Source organism: Echinops telfairi, unplaced genomic scaffold (genome assembly GCF_000313985.2).
Source record: "Echinops telfairi isolate 266 unplaced genomic scaffold, ASM31398v2 ScPeMD7_7467;HRSCAF=8505_0, whole genome shotgun sequence".
Classification (NCBI taxonomy): domain Eukaryota; kingdom Metazoa; phylum Chordata; class Mammalia; order Afrosoricida; family Tenrecidae; genus Echinops; species Echinops telfairi.
The window spans coordinates 6,278,384-6,298,654 of record NW_022111367.1 but is presented as its reverse complement, the minus strand read 5'-3'; the positions used below and the strand labels follow the sequence as shown (position 1 = coordinate 6,298,654).

Genomic DNA, 20,271 nt, shown 5'->3' with positions numbered 1-20,271 from the left:
CAGATACAACTTTTGGATGAGCACAATGAAGTGTTCTGGAATTCCCATTCTTTTCAAGGTTATCCATAGTTTGGTATGATCCATACAGTCGAATACCTTAGCGTAGTCAATAAAGCACAAATAAACATCTTTTTTGTATTATCTCTTTTCAGCCATGATCCATCTGACATCAGCAATGATATCCCTGGTTCCATGTATGCTTCTGTATTTAGCCTGAACCTCTGGCAGCTCCCTGTCAATGTACTGCTGCAACCTTTGTTGGCTGATCTTCAGCAAAATTTACTTGCATGTGATATCAATGATATTGTTCTATAATTTGAGCATGCTGTTGAGTCACCTTTTTATGGAATGTGTACAAATATGGATGCAATCTCTTCCATTCAGTTAGCCAAATGTATTGGCATATATGACTAAGTGTTTCCAGTGCTTCCCCAGCTTATTGAAACATTTCAATTGGTATTCCATTAATTCCTAGAAACTTGTTTTTGATTAATGCTTTCAGTGCAGCTTGAACTTCTTCCTTAAGCACCATTGGATTTTGCCCATATGCCACCTCCTGAAATGGTGGAATATCAACTAATTCTTTATGTACAGTAACTCTGTATCCTGTTCATTCGTTTTGCCAATAGAACCTTTCAATATTGCAACTTGAGGCTTTTTCTTTAGTTTGCATTTTTCTTTCTTTCAGTTTAAGATATGCTAAGTGTGTTCTTCCTTTTTGGGTTTCTGTCTCTAGATCTTGTGTTTCACTGACTATGCAAAGGCATTTAGTTTGTGGACCATTATAAATTAGATAACCCTGAGGAGAATGGGAATTTCACAACACTTCATTGTGCTCAGTCAGAACTTGGGCATGGATCACGAGGCAGTTGTGTGCAGCAAAGGTGTGCGTCAGCGTTGTATCCTTGCACCATATTGGTTTAATCTCTGGGCTTGCAAATCATCAGAGAAGGGGCAATTTCACCTACTTTGGAACATTGCTTTAAAGTAACACCTAAGACATTTAGCTATTTCCTTCCTGTATTTTAGAAGTGATCTTACTTAGTTAAAAAAAAAGAACCCGTGGCAAACACGTTTGAAATATTACTGATTCTTTTTAATCACTGGACTTATTTTATCATTTATTTATTTGAGCCCTTGGTATCAGCTTCTCTTTTCCCCTCCCTCCCCCACCGTCCCATCCTCCTGAATCCTTGATCAATTATATATTAGTGTTGTTATTTCATGTCTTAAACTGTCTGTTGTCTCCCTTCACCCACATTTCTGTTATTCATCCCCCTGGAGGGTGGGCCATATATCCAACCTTGAGATGGGTTCCCCTTTCACCCCCTTCTCCCCACACTCCTACTCTCATGATATCACTGCTCCCACTACTGTCCTCAAGGGTTTTATCTGTCCTGAATTCCACGTGTCCAGAAACACTGTACATGCTCCAGTCTAGCCGGATTTGTAAGGTAGAACTGGGTCATAGTAGTAGTGGGGAGGAAGTATTCTGGAACTAAATAAATGATGTGTGTTTTGTTGGTGCTATACTGCACCCTGGTTGAATTGTCCCTTCCTTGTAACCCTTCTGTGGGGCATGTCCAATTGTCTACAGATGAGCTTTGGGTCTCCATTCTGACTTCCCTCATTCACATGGATAAAATTGTTTGTTTTGGATATTTTGATACCTGATCCCGTCGAAACCTCATTATCACACAGGCTGGTGTACTTCTTCCATGTGGGCTTATTTGCTTCTCTGCAGGATGACTGCTTATTTAGCTTCAAACCTTTCAGACCCAAGACGCTATATCTTTATGCACCCATTTTGTCTTCAGTGATCATGTTGGGAAGGTGAGTATCAGAGAGTGGCAGATTATTAGAATAAAGTGTTCTTGTCTTTAGGGAGGCTTTGAGTAGAGGCCCCAAATCAGTCTGCTATCTCAATACTAAACATATAAATATATGTACATTGGCCTCTATCCATTTCATTATAAATTAATATATTCACATATATTCATGTTTATAGCTATACCTCTATAAATAGCTTTTGTCTCCTGCTTCTTTCCTCTGTTTCCTTTCGCCTTCCTTCCTCCTATCCCACTATCATGCTCACCCTCCACTCAGCTCTCAGTAATTCCTTGTGGATACATTGCACTTGATCAAACACTACCAGGCCTCCTCCCACAGATCAAACCCCACCAGGCCTCCTTGCCATCATTTTTAGACTTTTTGTTCCCTCATCCCTGAATTGGTTGACTCCCAGCTCCCCCTCTGTGTCCTGTCCTCTCCCATGTGCCCCCTGGGACCTGGGACCTATTGTTTTCTCCTCGAGATTGTTTGTCCTGCCTATCCTATATAGATAGACATAGGGCGGAGGAAAAAAACCAACAAAAACCCTGATAGATAGTTCCAGGTCTATCTGCTGACCCTTATGAGTGTTTTCTAATCGGGTCTGATGAGGTCCAAGCCCTGTCCCCAGAATCAGCAGTTTGTTTTCAGGACCTGCTTACTTTGCTCCCCTTGCTGCCCAGGTGTACTTCCTTCAAGTTTCACCCCTCTGTGCTTGGGGCAGACCAAGCACACTTTCCACACAGTGTGTCCAGTGCTGTCCTCCGTAGTGCTGTGGGTCAGTGAGGGAACATCTTGTCTCATGGTGGGACCAGCCCTACAGTCCTCTCTGTGCAGTGGCTGCTCTGAGTAGGGATGTCGTCCTGGGGCTTGGTGGGCCATGATGAATTTCACTCTCTCTCTCGCTTTCCCTTTTAGTTAGTGCGCAGGTGGTCTAGACAGACCTGCCACCTTCCCTGGGCTATATCTTCAATGCTGTCCTTTGTATTCCATTCTTCGGTTGAGGATCAACATAGCTCAACTTGGGCCCTGCTCTATCACCCTCTGTTAGTTCACTGCCATGCCAGTGTGTTGTCCTCAAGGCTTGGCGCTCTGGGATGGAGTCTGGTCCCTCTCTCCCTTTCCTGTGGAGACATAAACAACACCCTCCCCATGGGTGGTTACTGCCCTGTTCCCCCACTGCCCACATCTTTTTCCCCCCGCTCCTTTTTAGTTGGCTATTATATGCATCCCTGGGTTGGGTCTGACTCTGCTACAGTGCTTCGACCTCACCCTGGGAATTTTTTCCCCCTATGCCTGTTGTTCTTGGCTTACTACAGTTAGCATAATTTTCTTCAACTCTTTCCATGAGACAATGTGCTTCATGTGTGTTCATCACTGCGTTTTAGGGCTATGTAGTATTCCACTGTATGTATGTAATAGTTTTTTAATCTTTTCGTCAGTTGATGGAAATTTAAATTGTTTCTAGTTCTTCATGATTGTTAACTACGCTGCGATGAACATTGGAGCACAGATGTCTGGTCTTGGTCTGTCTCTTACTTCTTCTGGGTATATGCCCAGTAGGGGGATTGCTGGATCATATAGTAGTTTGGTTTCCGTTTGTTTTAGGTATCACCAAATTGATTTCAATAGTGGCTCCACATACCTCCAGGATCATGAGTAGTGCATGAGAGTTCCTATCTCACCACACTCCCTCCAGCACTTGCTGCTTTCTGATTTTTAGAATTGGGCTATTTTTAAGGGTGTTAGGTGGTATCTCATAGTGTTGTTATTTGCATTTCCCTACGGCTAATAATTGGAAACCATTTTCTCATGTGTTTATTGGTCATTCCGATTTTTGCCCTTGTGAAACTTCTGTTCAGATGTTTTGCCCACTTCCTCAGTGGACTCTATTTTTTTCTTGTTATGGGCTAGCAGAATATTATATATTTTTATAATAAGCCCTTTGTCTGATGTGTCATTGCTAAAGATGTTTTTCCAGTCTCTGGGCTCTCATATTACTCTCTTGGCGAAGTCTTGTAATGTGCGCAGGTGATTTATCTTCAATATATCCCATTTATCAGTATGTGCTTCCTCTGTGTTTGTGTCCTTCCCTATTTCTAGTAGCCTGTGTATTCCCTGCACCAAAGTTCTTAGGTTTGTCCCAATTCCCTCGTTGATGGCCCTAATAGTTTGGGGTTTTACTTCAAGGTCTGTGATTCACCTTGAGTTGGTTCTTGTGCATGTGAGGTAAGGATCTTGTTCCATTTTTCTGCATGTAGACATTCCTTTTTTCCAACACCACCTGTTGAAGAAGGTATCTGCTTCTCATTTGATGTTTTGGAGGCCTTTATTGAAGATCAGTTGTCTATATGCTGATGGTTTTATTTCTGGGTTTTCTGGGTTTTTTTCCATTGGTGTAAGTATCTGTCATTATACCAGTACCATGCTGTTTTGACCACTGTGGCTGTGTAGTATGTTTAAAGTAAGGTAAAGCAAGCCCTCCGACTTTATCTTTCTTCTTGAGGAGTTCTCTGCTAATTTTGGGCTTCTTCCCTCTCCATAAGAAGTTGATAATCAGTTTTTCCAATTCTTTGAAGAAGGTTGTTGGTATTTGTATCGGTGTAGTGTTAAACTTATGTAGTACCTGGGGTAAGATTGACATCTTTACTATATTGAGTCTTCCAATCCATGAGTATTTGATATTCTTCCATTTGTGGAAGTCACTTTTGGTTTCTTGTAATAGTGTTTTGAAATTTTCTTTGTACAAGTCTTGGGTTTTTTGGTTAAATATATTACTAGATAGATACTTCAATTTGTGCTTGTCTATTGTGAAGGGTACTACCGGTTTGATCACCTATTCTGTGATCTCCAGTGTATATAGCAATCCAATAAACTTGGTTGATCTTGTATCCCTGCCATTCTGCCATATTCCTCTTTCACTTCAAGTACTCCTCTTGTGGAGCTTCTGTGGTTTTCAATGTATAAAATCATATCATCTTCCAGTACAATGTTTAATAGAAGAGGGCACAAGGGGCATCCTTGTCTGGTCCCCTTTTTCAGTGGGAATGTTTTTATCTTATCTCCATTGACTACTTCATTGGCTTTTGGTTTTTCACATATGGATTGTATTGCATTAAGGATTTTCCTTCCAGTCCTGTTGTGAGTGTCTTAAGCAGGAATGGGTATTAGGTGTTGTCAGATGCTTTCTGTGCACCTATCGATATTATCATGTGTTTCTTATCCTTTTTCTTCTCAATGTGACGAATAATGTGGGTGGACTTTCAGATGTTGAACCATCCCTGCATCCCTGGAATGAATCCCACTTGATCATGATGAATTATTCGTTTTCTATGCTTTTGTATTCTATTGACTAATATTTTGTTAAGGATGTTTGCATTGGTGTTCATTAGAGATATCATTCTGTGGTTCTCAATTCTTGCGGGATCCTTGCCCACTTTAGGTATCATTTTAATACTAGTTTCATAGAGAGAATTCAGTTGTGTGGTATTGTTTTCTATGCTTTGGAAGAGTTTGTGTAGGATTGGTATCAGTTCTTCCCTGAATTCTTGGTAGAATTCTCCTGTGAAGCCTTCTGGCCTGGGGGATTTTTTGTTGTTGTTGATAATCTCTTGATAACCTTGTCTATTTCTTCTATTGCTATGGGTCTATTGAGGTTCTTGATGCCCATGTGGGATAGTCTAGGGAGGGATTGTTTTTTCAACTATTTATCCATTTGTTCCAAGTTGTTGAATTCATTGTAGTACAGGACTTCATAGTACTGGGTAATTAATTAGCCTTTTAATTTCAGTAGGGTCTGTTGTAATGTCCCCTGTTTCTTCCCTCATCCTGCCTATTGGTGTTTGTTCCTTCCTTACTTTGAATAGATTTGCCAACTGTCTATCAGTTGTGTTAATCCTTTCAAAGAACCAGCTTTTAGCTACATTGATATTTTTTTAAAATTATTTTCGTTTTTTTCCCTCTCATGGATCTCAGCCATGGTTTTTATTATTTCTTTTATTTTGCTATTAGTAGGATTATTCTGTTGACTCTGCTCTAATTGCTGGAGGCTTTGTAACAGAGTATCAATGATAAGTCTCATTTCCATTTTTCATGTGTGCTGTCCATTGACATTCAGCTATCAAACTTCCTCTGATAACTGCTTTTGCTGTGTCCTAAAGGTTTGGGTACATTGTATTCTTGTTCTCCTTGTATTCTGAAAACTTCCTAATTTCATCTCTGACCTGGGCCAGTACCCACTCATTTTGCAGTAGGAAGTTATTCATCCTCCAAGTATTAATCCTTGTTTTTTTAACCGTCCTTTTTAAAATTTCCAGCCTTATTGTGTAGTGATCTGAGAGGGAAGTTTGAGTGATCTCTATATGATCGAATTTACTTAGGCTTAACTTGTGCCCCAGCATGTGGTCTATCTTCGAGTATGTGCCATGTGCACTTGAAAAAAATGTGAATTTTGCATTTGGGTGAAGAGCTCTAAAACTGTCTATTAAGTCAGTTGTAGAGTTTAGTTTTGTAGTTTCCTTGTTAAGCTCTTTCCCTATGATCTATCTTTCTTGGAGAGCAATGTATTAAAGTCACCTAGCATGATTGTTGGGCCTGTGGTTTCTTTTTTCATCTTCTGGCACATTTAATTGATGAATTTTTCAGGTCTCTCATTGGGTGCGTATATATTATGCTCACTGGTTCATGGTTTACTGTTTCCTTGAGCATAATTTAGTGCCCCTCCTTATCTTGTTATGGCTCACACCTTGAGATCAGTTTTGTCAGAGTTTAGGATTGTAACCCCGGCTTTCTTTGAATTGCCGTTTGCTTGGTATATATTTTTCCAGCCTTTAATTCTCAGCCTATTTTTGTCTGTGAGCTTGAGATGTGTCTCTTGTAGGCAGTAGATTGATGGGTTATGTTTTCTAAGCCAGTTTCTGCTAGTCTCTGTCTTTTAATGTGTGAGTTTGGTCCATTGACATTCATAATTATTACATTCATCTGTGGACTCTGCGATGTCATCTGGTACCTTCTGTGTTGTGTGTGTGTGTGTGTGTGTGTGTGTTGTAGGGTAGTGTTCATTCTTGCCTTATTTTCACTGTTCAGCTATGTTATATTGGGCGCTCTTTTCGACGTGTTAACCTCTGGGTGGCGTTGCTCTAGGTGATGGTCTTCTGTTTGTGTTCAGTACATGTTGTTCTTCTGACCATAGTAGGTCAGTAAGAATTTTAGAGCTGGGTTTATTTAAATGTACTAACTGAGATTTTCCTTGTCTGGGAAAACCCATGCTTATCTTCATAGATAATTTGGCAGTGTAGAGGATTCCTGGCTTGGCATTATTCTCTTTCAACTCTCTGTAGATGTCACTCTACTCTGTTCTTCATGGTGTCTGCTGACAGGTCTGACCATATTCTTATCTGAATACCTTTATAGGTGACTGCCTTTTTTTTACCCTCGTGGCTCTTATGATTTTCTCCTTTACCTCAAAGTTAGATACCATATATACTTGAGTATAAGCTAACCCGGATATCAGCTGAGGCACCTAATTTTACCACAAAAACTACACTAAAAATGTGCCGAAAAACTCAGCTTGTACACGAGTCTATACAGTCATTGAACCATTATGTGCCTTGGTGACTTTTTCCTGGGATTCAGTGTAGCTGGTTGGACGTATTTTAACTTCAGTAAAAATTACTTTACCTTCTGGCTTCCCCAAATATCATTAATTTTATATTCAAAGTGCATGTGGTTTTATTTTTTATGTATGTGTAAGAAAGAAAAAATTAAAATAGATTGTATTATGATTATGTAATCATCCTTTACTGATAAATATAGGATTACTTCAGAGTTAATATCTAAAATATTGGTTCATCACAAAAGATTGATTGATCACAAAAGCTATAGATTAAGATAGAAACTTGAAGATAATAAGACATGGAAAATATGTGAATTATTATTATCATGTGAGAGAAAAAAAAGAATATTTGAATTGAAACAGTTCTTGGTACTTGTTATCCTAACAGAAAATATGGCAAGCTATTATACATATTACTGAAGACTGAGAAGATTTAACCCTTAAAACCAAAGAAAGCTACATTTCCAGATAGAAACTCATTGGACACTAAACCAAAACAGTAGAGTGAGTTACAAGTAATGCATAGGTGAGATGTATATCTTCATCAAGCCACTGTACAATACCGTCTATTTCTGTATCCTCAGATCTTTTTGAGACTGCTAGTGAAGCGAAGACAAACTAAACCTAAGTGAAAAGAATCATCTTTTTATTTCTTCTGCTCTGCACTTCTGGGTCCACTTTCGCCCAGGCCGCCTGCACTCATCTCTCTGAGCTTGACTTGAGTGTACCTGCAGCTTTCTTGGGCTTATTCCTTCGTCTTTTCTTTTACAATGGTCTACATTTGAAAACACATCAGATATAGCTTTAACAGGTACTTTCCTTTTCTTTATAAGTGATGCGCATGCCTCAAAAAAACATTGAGAGAAATACAAGTTAGTTGTCATCTACTGATTCTGACTCACGTGAGTCCGTGTTTTAGAGTAGAAATGCCCTCCATGAAATTTACGTGTGTGTGGCCTTTGGAACCAAATCGCCATACTTTTCTTCCAGGACATTTCTGAATGGGTATGAACCAACAACCTTTTGGTTAGTAGGCTAGCACTTAATCATTTGCACTATCCAGGAGTTCTGTTTCGGGTTTATTTCCATGTGATGATCAGGAATCCTGCTCATCTGCTCGTTGGTCCTCTGTTGCTTCATCTTCACATCCAATGTGTTAGACTAGCCATAAGTGATCTCAACTATCTTTGCAAGTTTTTTTTTTTTTTGCTCCAGTGCTTTTCCTGAATTATACTACTCTTCCTTGGTCTTGATGCCCAAGGTAGATGGTGTCCTGGTTGGAGCCCCAGCTCTTATAAGGGTTTCCTAATGGGTACTGAAGGTCAGTTTTGAGCCTGCCCCACTTAGTGTAGGGCTTCTAAAGGGCTTATTATATAAGACAAATGAGTGACCTCAGTTTAAAAGCATACCTATAAGGTAAGGTGTCTTTTCCCCTTCTTTTCACATGTGAGCTTCTTACTTACCAAAGCTTATTTTTCAGGGTAAATTCCAGCCCCTAGATCAAGTCGTGGTGGATGATATATTTCCAAATTGCATCTTGTTGCTGAAACTTCCTGAACTTGAGAGGTTACTTCACCATGTGACAGAGGAAAAAGGTACAGTATGTGGGCCTTTGAGAATTTCTTGAAAGGTTGGCAGTATGCTTATATCTCAAAATATAACTAATTAAAACTCACAGCTATTGTGTCAATTCTGACTCATAGCAATTCTTTAAAGATTTGGTAGAACTGGTATAAAAACCTGTGGGTTTTTATAATTGCAACTCTTTACAGGAGTAGAAAGCCTTCTCTTTCTTCTAAGGAACAGCTGGTGGTTTTGAACTGTTGACCCTGTGGTTAGCAACCCAGTAGCCACTGTGCCACTAGCGTTCCTTTTAGCTACTTAAAGTGCCCCTGAATTTAATATTTACTCTTTATTGGCCATAGGGGAAGCTTCTTCAGGAGATTTGCTTCCATGTATCAAGACTATTCCTCTATTCCTTTAGATTTTCAGCCTTAATATAACCTCCTAAAATCTGGTGGCCCAGGCATACAGGGCCAGGCATTACAAGGCATAGATTTTAGTTTCAGTTCTTTACAGAAGTCACAAACTGCTTTACGCTTCATAGTTCTCATTTGTAAAATCACACGAGGTCTACCTTTATTGGTTCAAGAAGCATTTGTTCAAACTCTTTACTGTCAAGTCGATTCCAACACATAGTCACACTTTTGGACATGACGAAATGTCCCTGTGGGTTTTTGGACACCCAGGACTAGAAATCCTCCTCTATCTCCTACAGAGCAGCTGGTGAATTCAACTGCCGATCTTATTGTTAGCAGCCCAAAGCATAACCTACTACGCCACCAGGGCTCCCTCCTTACATATTTGTTGAGAACCTATTAAGATGCATCTGTTTATTACTAATGCTACGGATTTTAGTACTAAGGCTATGGAGATATATATGAACAAAGGATTGTCCTTTCTTTCAAATTACTTCAAATCTCTGGTGAACTGGACCCACACTCAAGCTGTGACAGCACAGTGTGATGGAGGTGAACCTGGCTTCTCTAGGGAGACATTAGACATTTATCACTAAAGTAGAAAAGTGGCTCCATGTGACATGTGGGTAAAATCATACTTCCTTTTTATTAAGATAAAAATATAAACATCATCAAGTTCAATACATTTTTATAACTGGTGAAACTAGCTATTTATTCTACTGCTAAAGAAATTAGGGTCCTGAGAATTTAACCATATCAATGTTAGTCTGTTTTATATAATTAGCTGAAGAAAAATCGGTGTCCCTTAAATAATTTTTAAAGTTAGGGAACAAAAATTCAGATGTAGTCAAATTATGGTTAAACAGTAGATGCCTCGTGATTTCTCATAGAGACTTCCACAAAATTGCCCTTGATTGATGAGAGGAATGAGCTTTGTCTTGGTGGAGAACTTTCTGAAGAAGCTTTCCCTGGGGTTTTCGTGCTAAACTTTTTTTATATGTCACAGAATTATCCAAGTCATTCTCACATTTACTTTCCCTCCTTTTATAACCATTCAGAACAGTGTTTAGGTCTGAGGGGTGAAGAATCTGGAGGGTTTGTAAGGTGGTGACTCTTCTTTTTAATATATACTTTTCCCTTTTGTTTGTGGAATATAATACATACAAAATAAAAACATATCCTGTGTAGTTACATAGTCTATCTCATCAAATCAGTGACAGTATCCCATTAAAATCTCCATATACCTCATGTGGCTTCTTTTTCTTTTTTTCCTCTTTTCCTACTTTCCCTCATTGCCTTCTTGTCTCTCCCCTCTCCCCTCTGCCTCCCACTCCCATCCTGGCTTTGTCGTAGTCTTTAAAATCTTAGCCCTTGATGTGGAGACCATTTTTGTTTTTCTTTTTTCCTTTATAAAAATGATGTTGTGAAATTTTTATGTTAATGAGATTGGATAACTTTGCTGATCATAATGCCCTCTGATTTTGTCCATGTCATGATATGTTTCAGACTCATCATTGTTTTTAAGGACACATAATATTCCATTGTGCAAATGTACTAGAGTTTGTTGATCCGTTCTTCTACAGACAAGGTTTTTGATTGTTTCTATCCTATTGCTATTGTAGAAATTGCTGCAGTAAATGTGGTGTACATATGTCTGATCATGTTTTGTTCTTTATTTTTTTAGAGTATATCCCAAGTAGACTTCAGGATTATTTAAGGAAGCGCCATACTATGTTCCATAGTGGTTGTACAATTCTGTAGTCTCACCAACAGTGTATGAGTATTCCAACCTCTCGACATCCTATCATACATTTATTATTGTATGTTTTAAAAAAAATTTTGCTCAGCGTGTCAGTGTGAGGTGATATCTTCTTGCTTTAATTTGTGTTTCTCTTTATGGCTGATGAGCAGGAACATTTCTTCATATGACTGTTGGCTGCCTAGGTGCCATCGTTAGTTAATTGTTTATTCATGTCTTGTGCCTATATTTTTATTGGGGTTTTGTACTTTTCTTTTTAAAGTGTTGTAATTTTCTATCAATTTTTGAAAGTAGTCCTTTATTTGATATATCATTGCCAAATATTTTTTCCCCAAATCTTCTGGGTTCTCTTTTGTTGAAGTATTCTGATAAAATATAAATGTTATATTTTTAGAAGGCCTCAGTCCTATATTTTATCTTCTGTTTTGTGGGTGTTTTTCTTTCTGGTTGGTACTGTATTTATGCCTTAAGTTTAGGGTCATTAAATTTGTCCATTTTTCCACTGATGGTCCTTATGGTACTAGGGCGTATATCTGGGTCTTTAATCCATCTTGATTTCATTTGTGTACATAGTATGAGGTATAGGTCTTGTTTTATTCTTTTATAGGTGGAAATTCTGTTGCCAGGACCATTTACTGAAAAGGCTGCCTCTTCCCCACTGAAAGTTTTTTAGTCCTTTATCGAAAATTAGGAATCTCTAAGTACTTGGTTGTATTTCTGGGTTCTCAATTCTAATCCATTGATCTATATGTCTACATTGTATCATACTAAGCCATTTTGATTGCCATCGCTATACAGTGGGTTTTGAAATCTGGACGTGAAAGGCCTCCTACTTCGTTTTTTGTAAGTTTTTTGTTTACCCTGGGTTTCTTTCCTTTCTATGTAAAGTTGGTGATTAGTGTTTTCTATTTCTTTGAAGAATTGTGCTGGGCTTTGTATCAGAATTGCATCGAATTTATAAAGTGCTTTTGGTATTATTGACATTTTCACTGTATTGTCTTCTAATCCAGGAGTACAGATCATTTTTCCATTTTTCTGAGTCTCTTAGTTTCTTGTAGTGTTTTATTCTTGTTCTTTGTATAAGTCTTCAATTTCTCTGGTAAGATTTATTCTTAGATAGCTTATCTTTTGGGTAGTTATTATAAATTATATTGTTCTTTTAATTTCCTTTTCAGTGACATTTTCTTTAATATACAGGAATTCAACTGATTTCTATATACTAATCTTATAGGCTTCTATGTTGCCAAATTTTTTATTTTGAATCTGGGAGGTTTACCATATATAGAATTATGCTGTGAGGGACAGGATTCTCGAAAGTTTGCTGACCCATGGCCTAACCTGTGATCTATTCTAGAGTATGTTTCATGTACACAGGGGGAAAAAGTATGTGTGTGTGTGTGTGTGTGTGTGTATACATACATATGTATAGTCCTTTAGATGAGTGAAGTGTTTTGTATATGTCTAAGGATGGAGATGATTTTGCTGCTCAGTTATTCTTCTGTATCTTTGTCAGTTTTCTTTCTAGTTGATTGATCTTTGCTTGAAAGTGATGTGGTAAAGTCTTCTAGTATTATTATATTATGGTCTACTTGTCTCTATTTCTATTATAATTCAATTAGTATATTTTGAAGTTCTTTAATTGAGTGCATAGATATTATAGTTGCTTGTTCAACTAAAGCTTTCATGATTATATAATGGCCTTTGGCTCTGTTTTACTTTTATTTGGATATTTATTTTGTCAGGAATTAATATTACTATTCCTGTTTTCTCTTTGACTGTCATTAGCTTGATATGTTTTTTCCATTCTTTTGTTTTTTAGTCTACATTTGTCTTGAGAGGTTTGTCTTCAAGATCATTGATTTTTGATTCGATTGCTTCAAATTTTTCTGTTTTTTTTTTTCCTCCAGAGGGATATCTAGTTCTAACATCTTAGTATTTGCTTTTAAAATTTCTATTTGGAGTTCTTCAATTACTTCTAATTTTTCATTTATTTTGTCAGATTGGTCATGTAATGCTTTTCTGAATTCCACTATTTCTTTCTCTCTTATTTGTACTTATATAAACATTTTCCTCCGTTTGCTAAAACAGTTGAAGATCAGTGTTCTTAACTCTCTCATGGTTTAAAACTTTCTCTTTCTCCAAGACCTCCTCTAGGTTCACATCTGTAAGTATTGATGTCAGATGAACTGTTTTCTCTTGTTTGGGGTATGTGCTGAGATTGACTGCTGCTTCTGAGACACGGTGTTGTTGTTATATCTGTCTCTGGTCACAAAGCAATCCTCACACACTTATTGTAGATCTTGGAGAACCAAGGGTAGCCAAGCAGTCCAGTAGTAGTCCATCCCTAACAGAAGCCAAAGGAAGGAAGTAATTAACTATTGCCCCTGTGGAAATCCTGGTTTAAAGGCTGACTCCCAAGTCCCCAGAGAGTGCTAGGCAATGATCAACACAACCAACACCAAGGGGGGAAAAGAGAATGTCTAAAACCCTTGAGGATGCATGTCTGAGCTGCACACACTGACTCTGAATTTCAGATCAGGGCCCAGATTATGTTTGCATGAGTGTTGGTGATACTACTTTGAATCCTGGGTCTGGAGAGATGCTCAAACTCACCTGTGCTGATTTCCCCCCTGATAACAGGGCCACCTAATTCTGCACACCCTCAGAGCTGGCTCACCACATTGATGCCCTGGCACAGCCTAGCCTAAGAGTTCCAGCCGATCTACATCTAACCTATACAGAGGGTATGCAGGGATTGGGTTGAGGCCCATTCAGCCCCAGGGATGGGAGCCCATGAACTTCACTGTTTGAGTTCGGACTCAGCACACACACACACACCATCAGGGGAGAAAGTTTAGTGTCCCCTCAGGTGCCCTTGTCCAGGTAGATATGGACTCTGGGTTTCCCAGTTCACTTGTTCAGATGAACAGTCCCACGCTGCTTGAAGAAGGCGTCACATCGTCGAGAAGCACAGTGTCATTTAATCCTTACACATAAATCATGACTGTTGCCTGAGTCTTCATCTGGATTGACAAATCAAGATCTAGTTCCTCCTCTTTGGGTCCACCAGGCATATTGAAGTCACCTTATTCTCCAGTGCTGCCCATTCCACTACATCTTCCTCCATGCCCACCTCTGCTTATACCTCCATGATCAAATCTCTGTCCCGATGATCAGTGCCATTCATACTCCAGTTCTCTCCTGGTCTGGAAAATCCTCCAGACTCCTGCCTATAAACACCAGGCTACTGAGGCTGTCCTGTCGAAATGAACTGCTGCCCATAACTGCTGCTCTGTTGGCTCAATTGACTTAGAGCCTGGCTGTAGGGTCCATTTGGAGAGTGGTTAGCTAGTGGGCAGCTGCTGTCACAATGCCGGCAGACCCCACCCTGCTCCCTTCAGGGAACAGAAGGGTAGAGAGGCCTCCACTTATTCAACACCTTCCATGTCTCTTCACTGGGCCAGACTAGAGTCCAGCTCAACAGGTTCTTTCCAAACTGATTCCAGAAAGCCTATCCCCTTGCCTGAGGTTTCACTGGATAATGGGTAGGGACAGTTGGAATCTCGTTCATCCATTTGTGCACTTCACTAATTAGATGATGAAGCATGTGCATAGTCTTACACACACACACACACACACACACACACCACCCCTTATTTGAGTTTCATTGAATTTCTTCACTTTGACATTCAGAGTCCTGGGCAGAAATCACAGTGGGTCAACACCCACTGCTGGACTTTGAAATCCATTAGAGTTTTAGGGATTGTCTTGTAGAAAACAGAAACCTGAATTTTTAAAGATGTGCAGACATCCTCTCCATATTATCCCTTTGTGTGGCCATAAAGAGGGGGAGAACTGTTTGATAGTTTATGTCAGACAATCCTCATCACAGCAAGGGCTTTCTGTTCCCAGTCCTCTTGTTCCCCTGCAGCCCGTCGTTTTGATTGCCTTGGATACTGACCGCCTTTTTGAATTTGGATTCTTTTCCAATTATAAGTTATTGTTCAATTACATTTTCTGTGCAATGTTTTATTTCTATGATTTTCAAATAAATTTTAAGAAACATGGCTCTAAAGAGTGGTGGGAGTCCCCGGGGAGTGTAAACCGTTAGTTTACTAGCACCGAGTAGCTCGCCGATAGGTTGAAGCTTGTCCATCGGCTTCAAATCGGCCGTTGAAAGCTCTGTAGCGCACGATTCTACTCTGACATGCCTGGGTTCTCAGGATTCAGTCAGACTGACAGCAACTAGAAAGAATAGAATACTCAGAGAACACCCATGACTGAGGGTGAAGATGAAGAAGAAAGGGTTTAACTTCCATCCTCTCGTGACCCCCAAGCAGCCATTTCAAAGTTACACCCCAGATACCCTCATGAAAATCTGTGGCATTACAGCCTTGCTGTCCTCTGCTGGCTTTGCGAGAACCTTCCTGTTTCCCTGATGGCAAAGCCACAGTTGTTTGTGTTCTAAAGGGTGATTGACAGTATCTTAGCCCTACCCTCTTTACTAGACAAATAATGTGTCTCAATTTGCTAGCTCTGTTTGCAAAACACATTTCTTACTAAAGAAGTTCACAGTGAAGAGATGGCAGGGGGAAGGGCCAGTGAAGGGTTATGAACTTCATTCTTGAGCATTACACTTTACTTCATATTGCAAGCACAAGCTGCACTGTGCTGTCTGATGTGCTTAACAGGCAGAGCCAGGAAAATTTACCCGATTAAAGTACCTCAAATATGCTTGTCAAGTTTCTATCCCCAGGAGGCAGGAAAAAGATGCTATGTGTTTCTCAGTTATAGAAAACATTGAAAAGAGATGTTAAAATATGCTTCAGGTAGTTTGTTCATCAATACATCAGAGAAATTCAAGTTTGTGAACTTATTACTCAATTGTTGGGCACAATATTTAATTGTGGGCTCACTTTTATTCTATCTTTGTTTTCTAAGCCAATCTTCTCAGATGGTTGAGAGTAGTTTTATAGGCATTGTGTGTGTTAGGGAGGTTGGGGGAGGGGGAAAAACCTTTGCATTTAAAAAATAAATTCAAATTGGGTTACATCAAAAATTAAAATTCTCTGTTTTTTGAAAGACAGCATTATTAAGAAAATAGGATGGTAAGCCACAGGCTGGGAGAAAATGTTCCCATGGCATATACTGATAATAGATATGTTTTATACACACACACTTTTAAGCAATTTTAGCACAATAAATATTTTACAGGAAAACTAAAATAATTATGAACATCAAATAAAATGTGAAAACACATCTCAAGAAGAGTCATCACCAAGAAAACATGAATTAAAACTTAAAGAAAATGTCACTAATATCTAATAGAATGGCTAAAATTAAGAAGACAATGCCAATACATTATAGAACATGAACTCCTCTATCTGATGGGTAGAACCATAAAATAGTGTAAATACCCCTGGCAGTAATTAGGAACAGTTAAGAATTGGGCTGCTGTCCACAGGGTCAGCGTTTTGAAACCACGAGCTGTTCCTCAGGAGAAAGATGGGGCTTTCTATTTCTGTCAATAGTTACAGTCTCAAAAACTCGTGGGCAGTTCTACCCTGGCCTAGAGTCACTATGAGTCAGCCTCGACTTGACTGCAGTGATTGAGGAGTGAGATACCCCAGTACCACCACTAGTCTGTCATACTGTAGTGACTTGCCAGTTTCTGTGATGCTGAAAGCTGTGTCACTGCTATTTCAAATATTATTAGGCTTACCCAAAGTGAACAGATATCAGCCAACCTTTGAGAGACTAAAAGCAGACTAAAAGAAAAAATAGTCCGTGCCCTTTAGAGGCATTAGCTCCTGTAAACCTATGGATAGCAGAGTCTTGTTAGAGGTAGTGCCAGAAGATGAGCCCTTGGGGTCAAAAGGTACTCAAGATGTAAATGAGGAAGAGCTGCCTTCTCAAAGTAGAGTCGACCACAGCGACATAGATGGAGCAAAGCTTGAGTCCTTCATTGGCTAATGGACATGCATCCAAGTGAGGAGAAACAGCTGTAGACATCTGTTAATAATTAATACTTGGAATGTACAAAGGAATGTACAAAGTATGAATCCAGGAAAATTGGAAGTTGTAAAGTTTGAAATGGAGGCATAAAGATTGACATCTTGGTATTGGTCATTTAGAATCAGAAAACCATATGGTTTACTATGCTTAGAATGGCACGAGGAATAGCATTGCATTCATTGTCAAAAAGGACATTTCAATATTGATCATGAAATAGTTGGAACCTTGGTGGCATCGTGGTTATATGTTGGGGTGATCCATGTGAGGTCTGCAATTTGAAATCACTTGCTGTGCTGCAGGAGAAAGGTGAGGCTTTCTACTCCCATAAAGAGTTACAGTCTCAGAAACCCACAGGGACATTTCTACCGTGTCTTATAGTGTTGTTAGACATGTGTACTTCTCCAGAGAGAAGGCACAGAAATCAAACTGACTGCATTTGTGGGACAAGACAGTGGAGAAGCTCAATTTCAGCAGCTAAAATGAGACAAGGGGCTGATCAATTTCTCATATGTAAGTTCAGATTTAAGCTGAAGCAAATAAAAACAAGTCTGCGAGAAACAAAACGCTACCTTCAGTCGGCCTTACCTGAATTTTGAGAACACCTCAAAAATAAAGTTGACTGTCTGATAGCTAATGAGAGATGGCTTGAACCGTGGATAATATCAACATCATACATGAGGAAAAGGAAGGGTCCTTAAGAAAACAGGAAAGAAGGGGGAAAAGTGGATGTCAGAAGAGAATCTGAAATTTACTCTTCATCATAAAATAGTTAAGGCAAATGGAAGACGATGAAATAGAAGCTAAATAGAAAATTTCAAAGGGTACTTTGAAAAGACAAAGTAAAATCTGATAATGAAATGTTGAAAGACCTAGAGTTAGAAAATCAAAACAAGAGAATACACTTAGCATATTATAAACTAAAAGAATTTTTAAAATTCAAGCCTCAAGTTGCAATATTGAAAGAATCTATGGCCACAATATTGAGTGACGAAGGAAAAGAAGATGGAAAGAATATACACTCACTGTACTAAAAAGAACTAGTGGACATCCCGTCATTTCAGGACGTACAGCATATGAGCAAGAACTAATGGTCCTAAAGGAAGAAACCAAGGTGCACCCTAGGCATTAGCTAAACACAAGAATACCAATTGAAGTTTTACAACAAGCTGATGAAGCACTGAAAGCACTTACCATATATACCCGTGTATAAGCCGAGTTTTTCAGCACATTTAAAAAAATAATCATTTTATTAGGGGCTCATTCTACTCATCACAATCCGTACATATGTCATTTGTGTCCAGCACATTAATACATATGTTGATTTCATCATTCTCACAACACCCACCTTCCACCTGAGCCCCTGGTGTCAGCTCCCCTTTTTTCCCCCTCCCTCCCTGTTCCCCCCTCCCCCTGATGCATGCTGGACATGATCTGGTTGCCAACATTTTCTCTATTCTTGTTTTGTTCTTGTTTGCTCATATTAGGGTATATCTCAGAGGTGCTGTCAGTCAAGGTCACCCTCTTGAAGTTGTGTTACATGGTTTTCTGTGTTTTGGTATATGAAACCCAGGATTGATGAATTATAGGGACAGCAAGTAAAATTAGGGTTTCGGGGGTGGGGGCGGGGTGTACGGGGTGGTGGTGGGGTACAAGGGAGATGGTGTCAAGGAGTCCAGGAAGAAAAACAATATTTGGAAACTGGTTGTGGTGGCAATTATACAATTGTTTGATGATGTGAGTGATCTATGGAATGATATGAAATTTGCATTAACTCCCAATTAATAAAAAAGTAATTAAAAAATGAATGAAAAGAGAACCCTGTACAGAGTGGGGAAATTTTTTTTTGGCAAAGACATATTGGATTAGGAACTAAGCTCTAAAATGTATAGAAAACTTTAACACCTAAACAAGGGAAATAATCTAATTTTTGAACGGACAGGGCATTGAGAGACACTTTACCAAAGAGGACATGAAAAGGTGGCCAAGACACACATGAAGTGATTCCTGCAATCATTAGCCACTCACAGATGCAAAAGCCAACAAAGAAATATCATTTTGTCCCAGCATGAACAGCAAAGTTCAAAACTTAGAAAAGAACAAATGTTGGCAAGTAAGTGTCGAGATGGAACCCCTCTTAGCCTGCTGGAGGTAGTTTATGTGCATCTACACAGTGAAGTCTGAATAGTTCATCCACTTGTGAAAAGCAGTAAGGCTTTCCTCAAACAATTGGGAATATAAGTAACTTAAGACCTAGCAATCTCTCTACTTAGTATATACCCTAGAAAAAAAAGATCTGACACAAAAATAGATATATGCACACCCCAATTCATTTCAGCACTATTCACGTAGCAAAGAACATGAAGAGAACCTAAATGACCATCAAGGGAAGAATGGATACACAAACCATGACACATACACATAATGGAACACTTTGCAACGTTAAAGAATAACGAAGAAGCTGAAATATAACCTAAATGAACCTGAGGGGATTTAAATATATATATCATATATCCTTGAGTGTAAGCTGAGTTTTTCAGCACATTTTTTTGAAGTAGCTAGTATATCAGCCTTTCTTCCTATTTCCATCTCTCTTTGTTTAATAATCATTTTATTAGGGGCTCATACAACTCATTACAATCCGTACATACATCATTTGTGTCCAGCACATTAGTACATATGTTGACTTCATCATTCTCACAACACCTGCTTTCCACTTGAGCCCTTGGTGTCAGCTCATTTTCCCCCTCCCTCCCCACTCCCCACTCCCCCTGAACCCTTGATAATTTATAAATTATTATGTTATCATATCTTACCCCATCCAACATCTCCCTCACCCACTTCTCTGCTGTCCGTCCCCCAGGGAGGAGGCCATATGTAGACCATTCATCTGTTCCCCCTTTCTCCCTCTCCTTCCCTCCACCCTCACACTACTGCCACTCTCTCCACTGGTCCTGAGGGGGTTCATATGTCCTGGGTTCACTGTATTTCCAGTTCCTATCTGTGCCAGTGCACATCCTCCAGTCCAGCCTGATATGTAAGGTAGAATTGGGATCATGGTAGTAGGGGGGAGGAAG

General features: G+C 39.2%; 1 protein-coding gene across 2 annotated transcripts in view; it reads left to right on the top strand.

Annotated features, from left to right (window-relative positions):
* The window catches only part of RNASEH2B (ribonuclease H2 subunit B), a 102,831-nt gene that overhangs the window by 30,708 nt on the left and 51,852 nt on the right, over positions 1-20,271 (top strand). For both annotated transcript variants that reach the window (XM_045283793.1, XM_045283794.1), the window contains exon 5: positions 8,925-9,039. In XM_045283793.1, the coding sequence (XP_045139728.1) occupies positions 8,925-9,039 (115 nt within the window). The remainder of the gene's footprint in view (positions 1-8,924; positions 9,040-20,271) is intronic.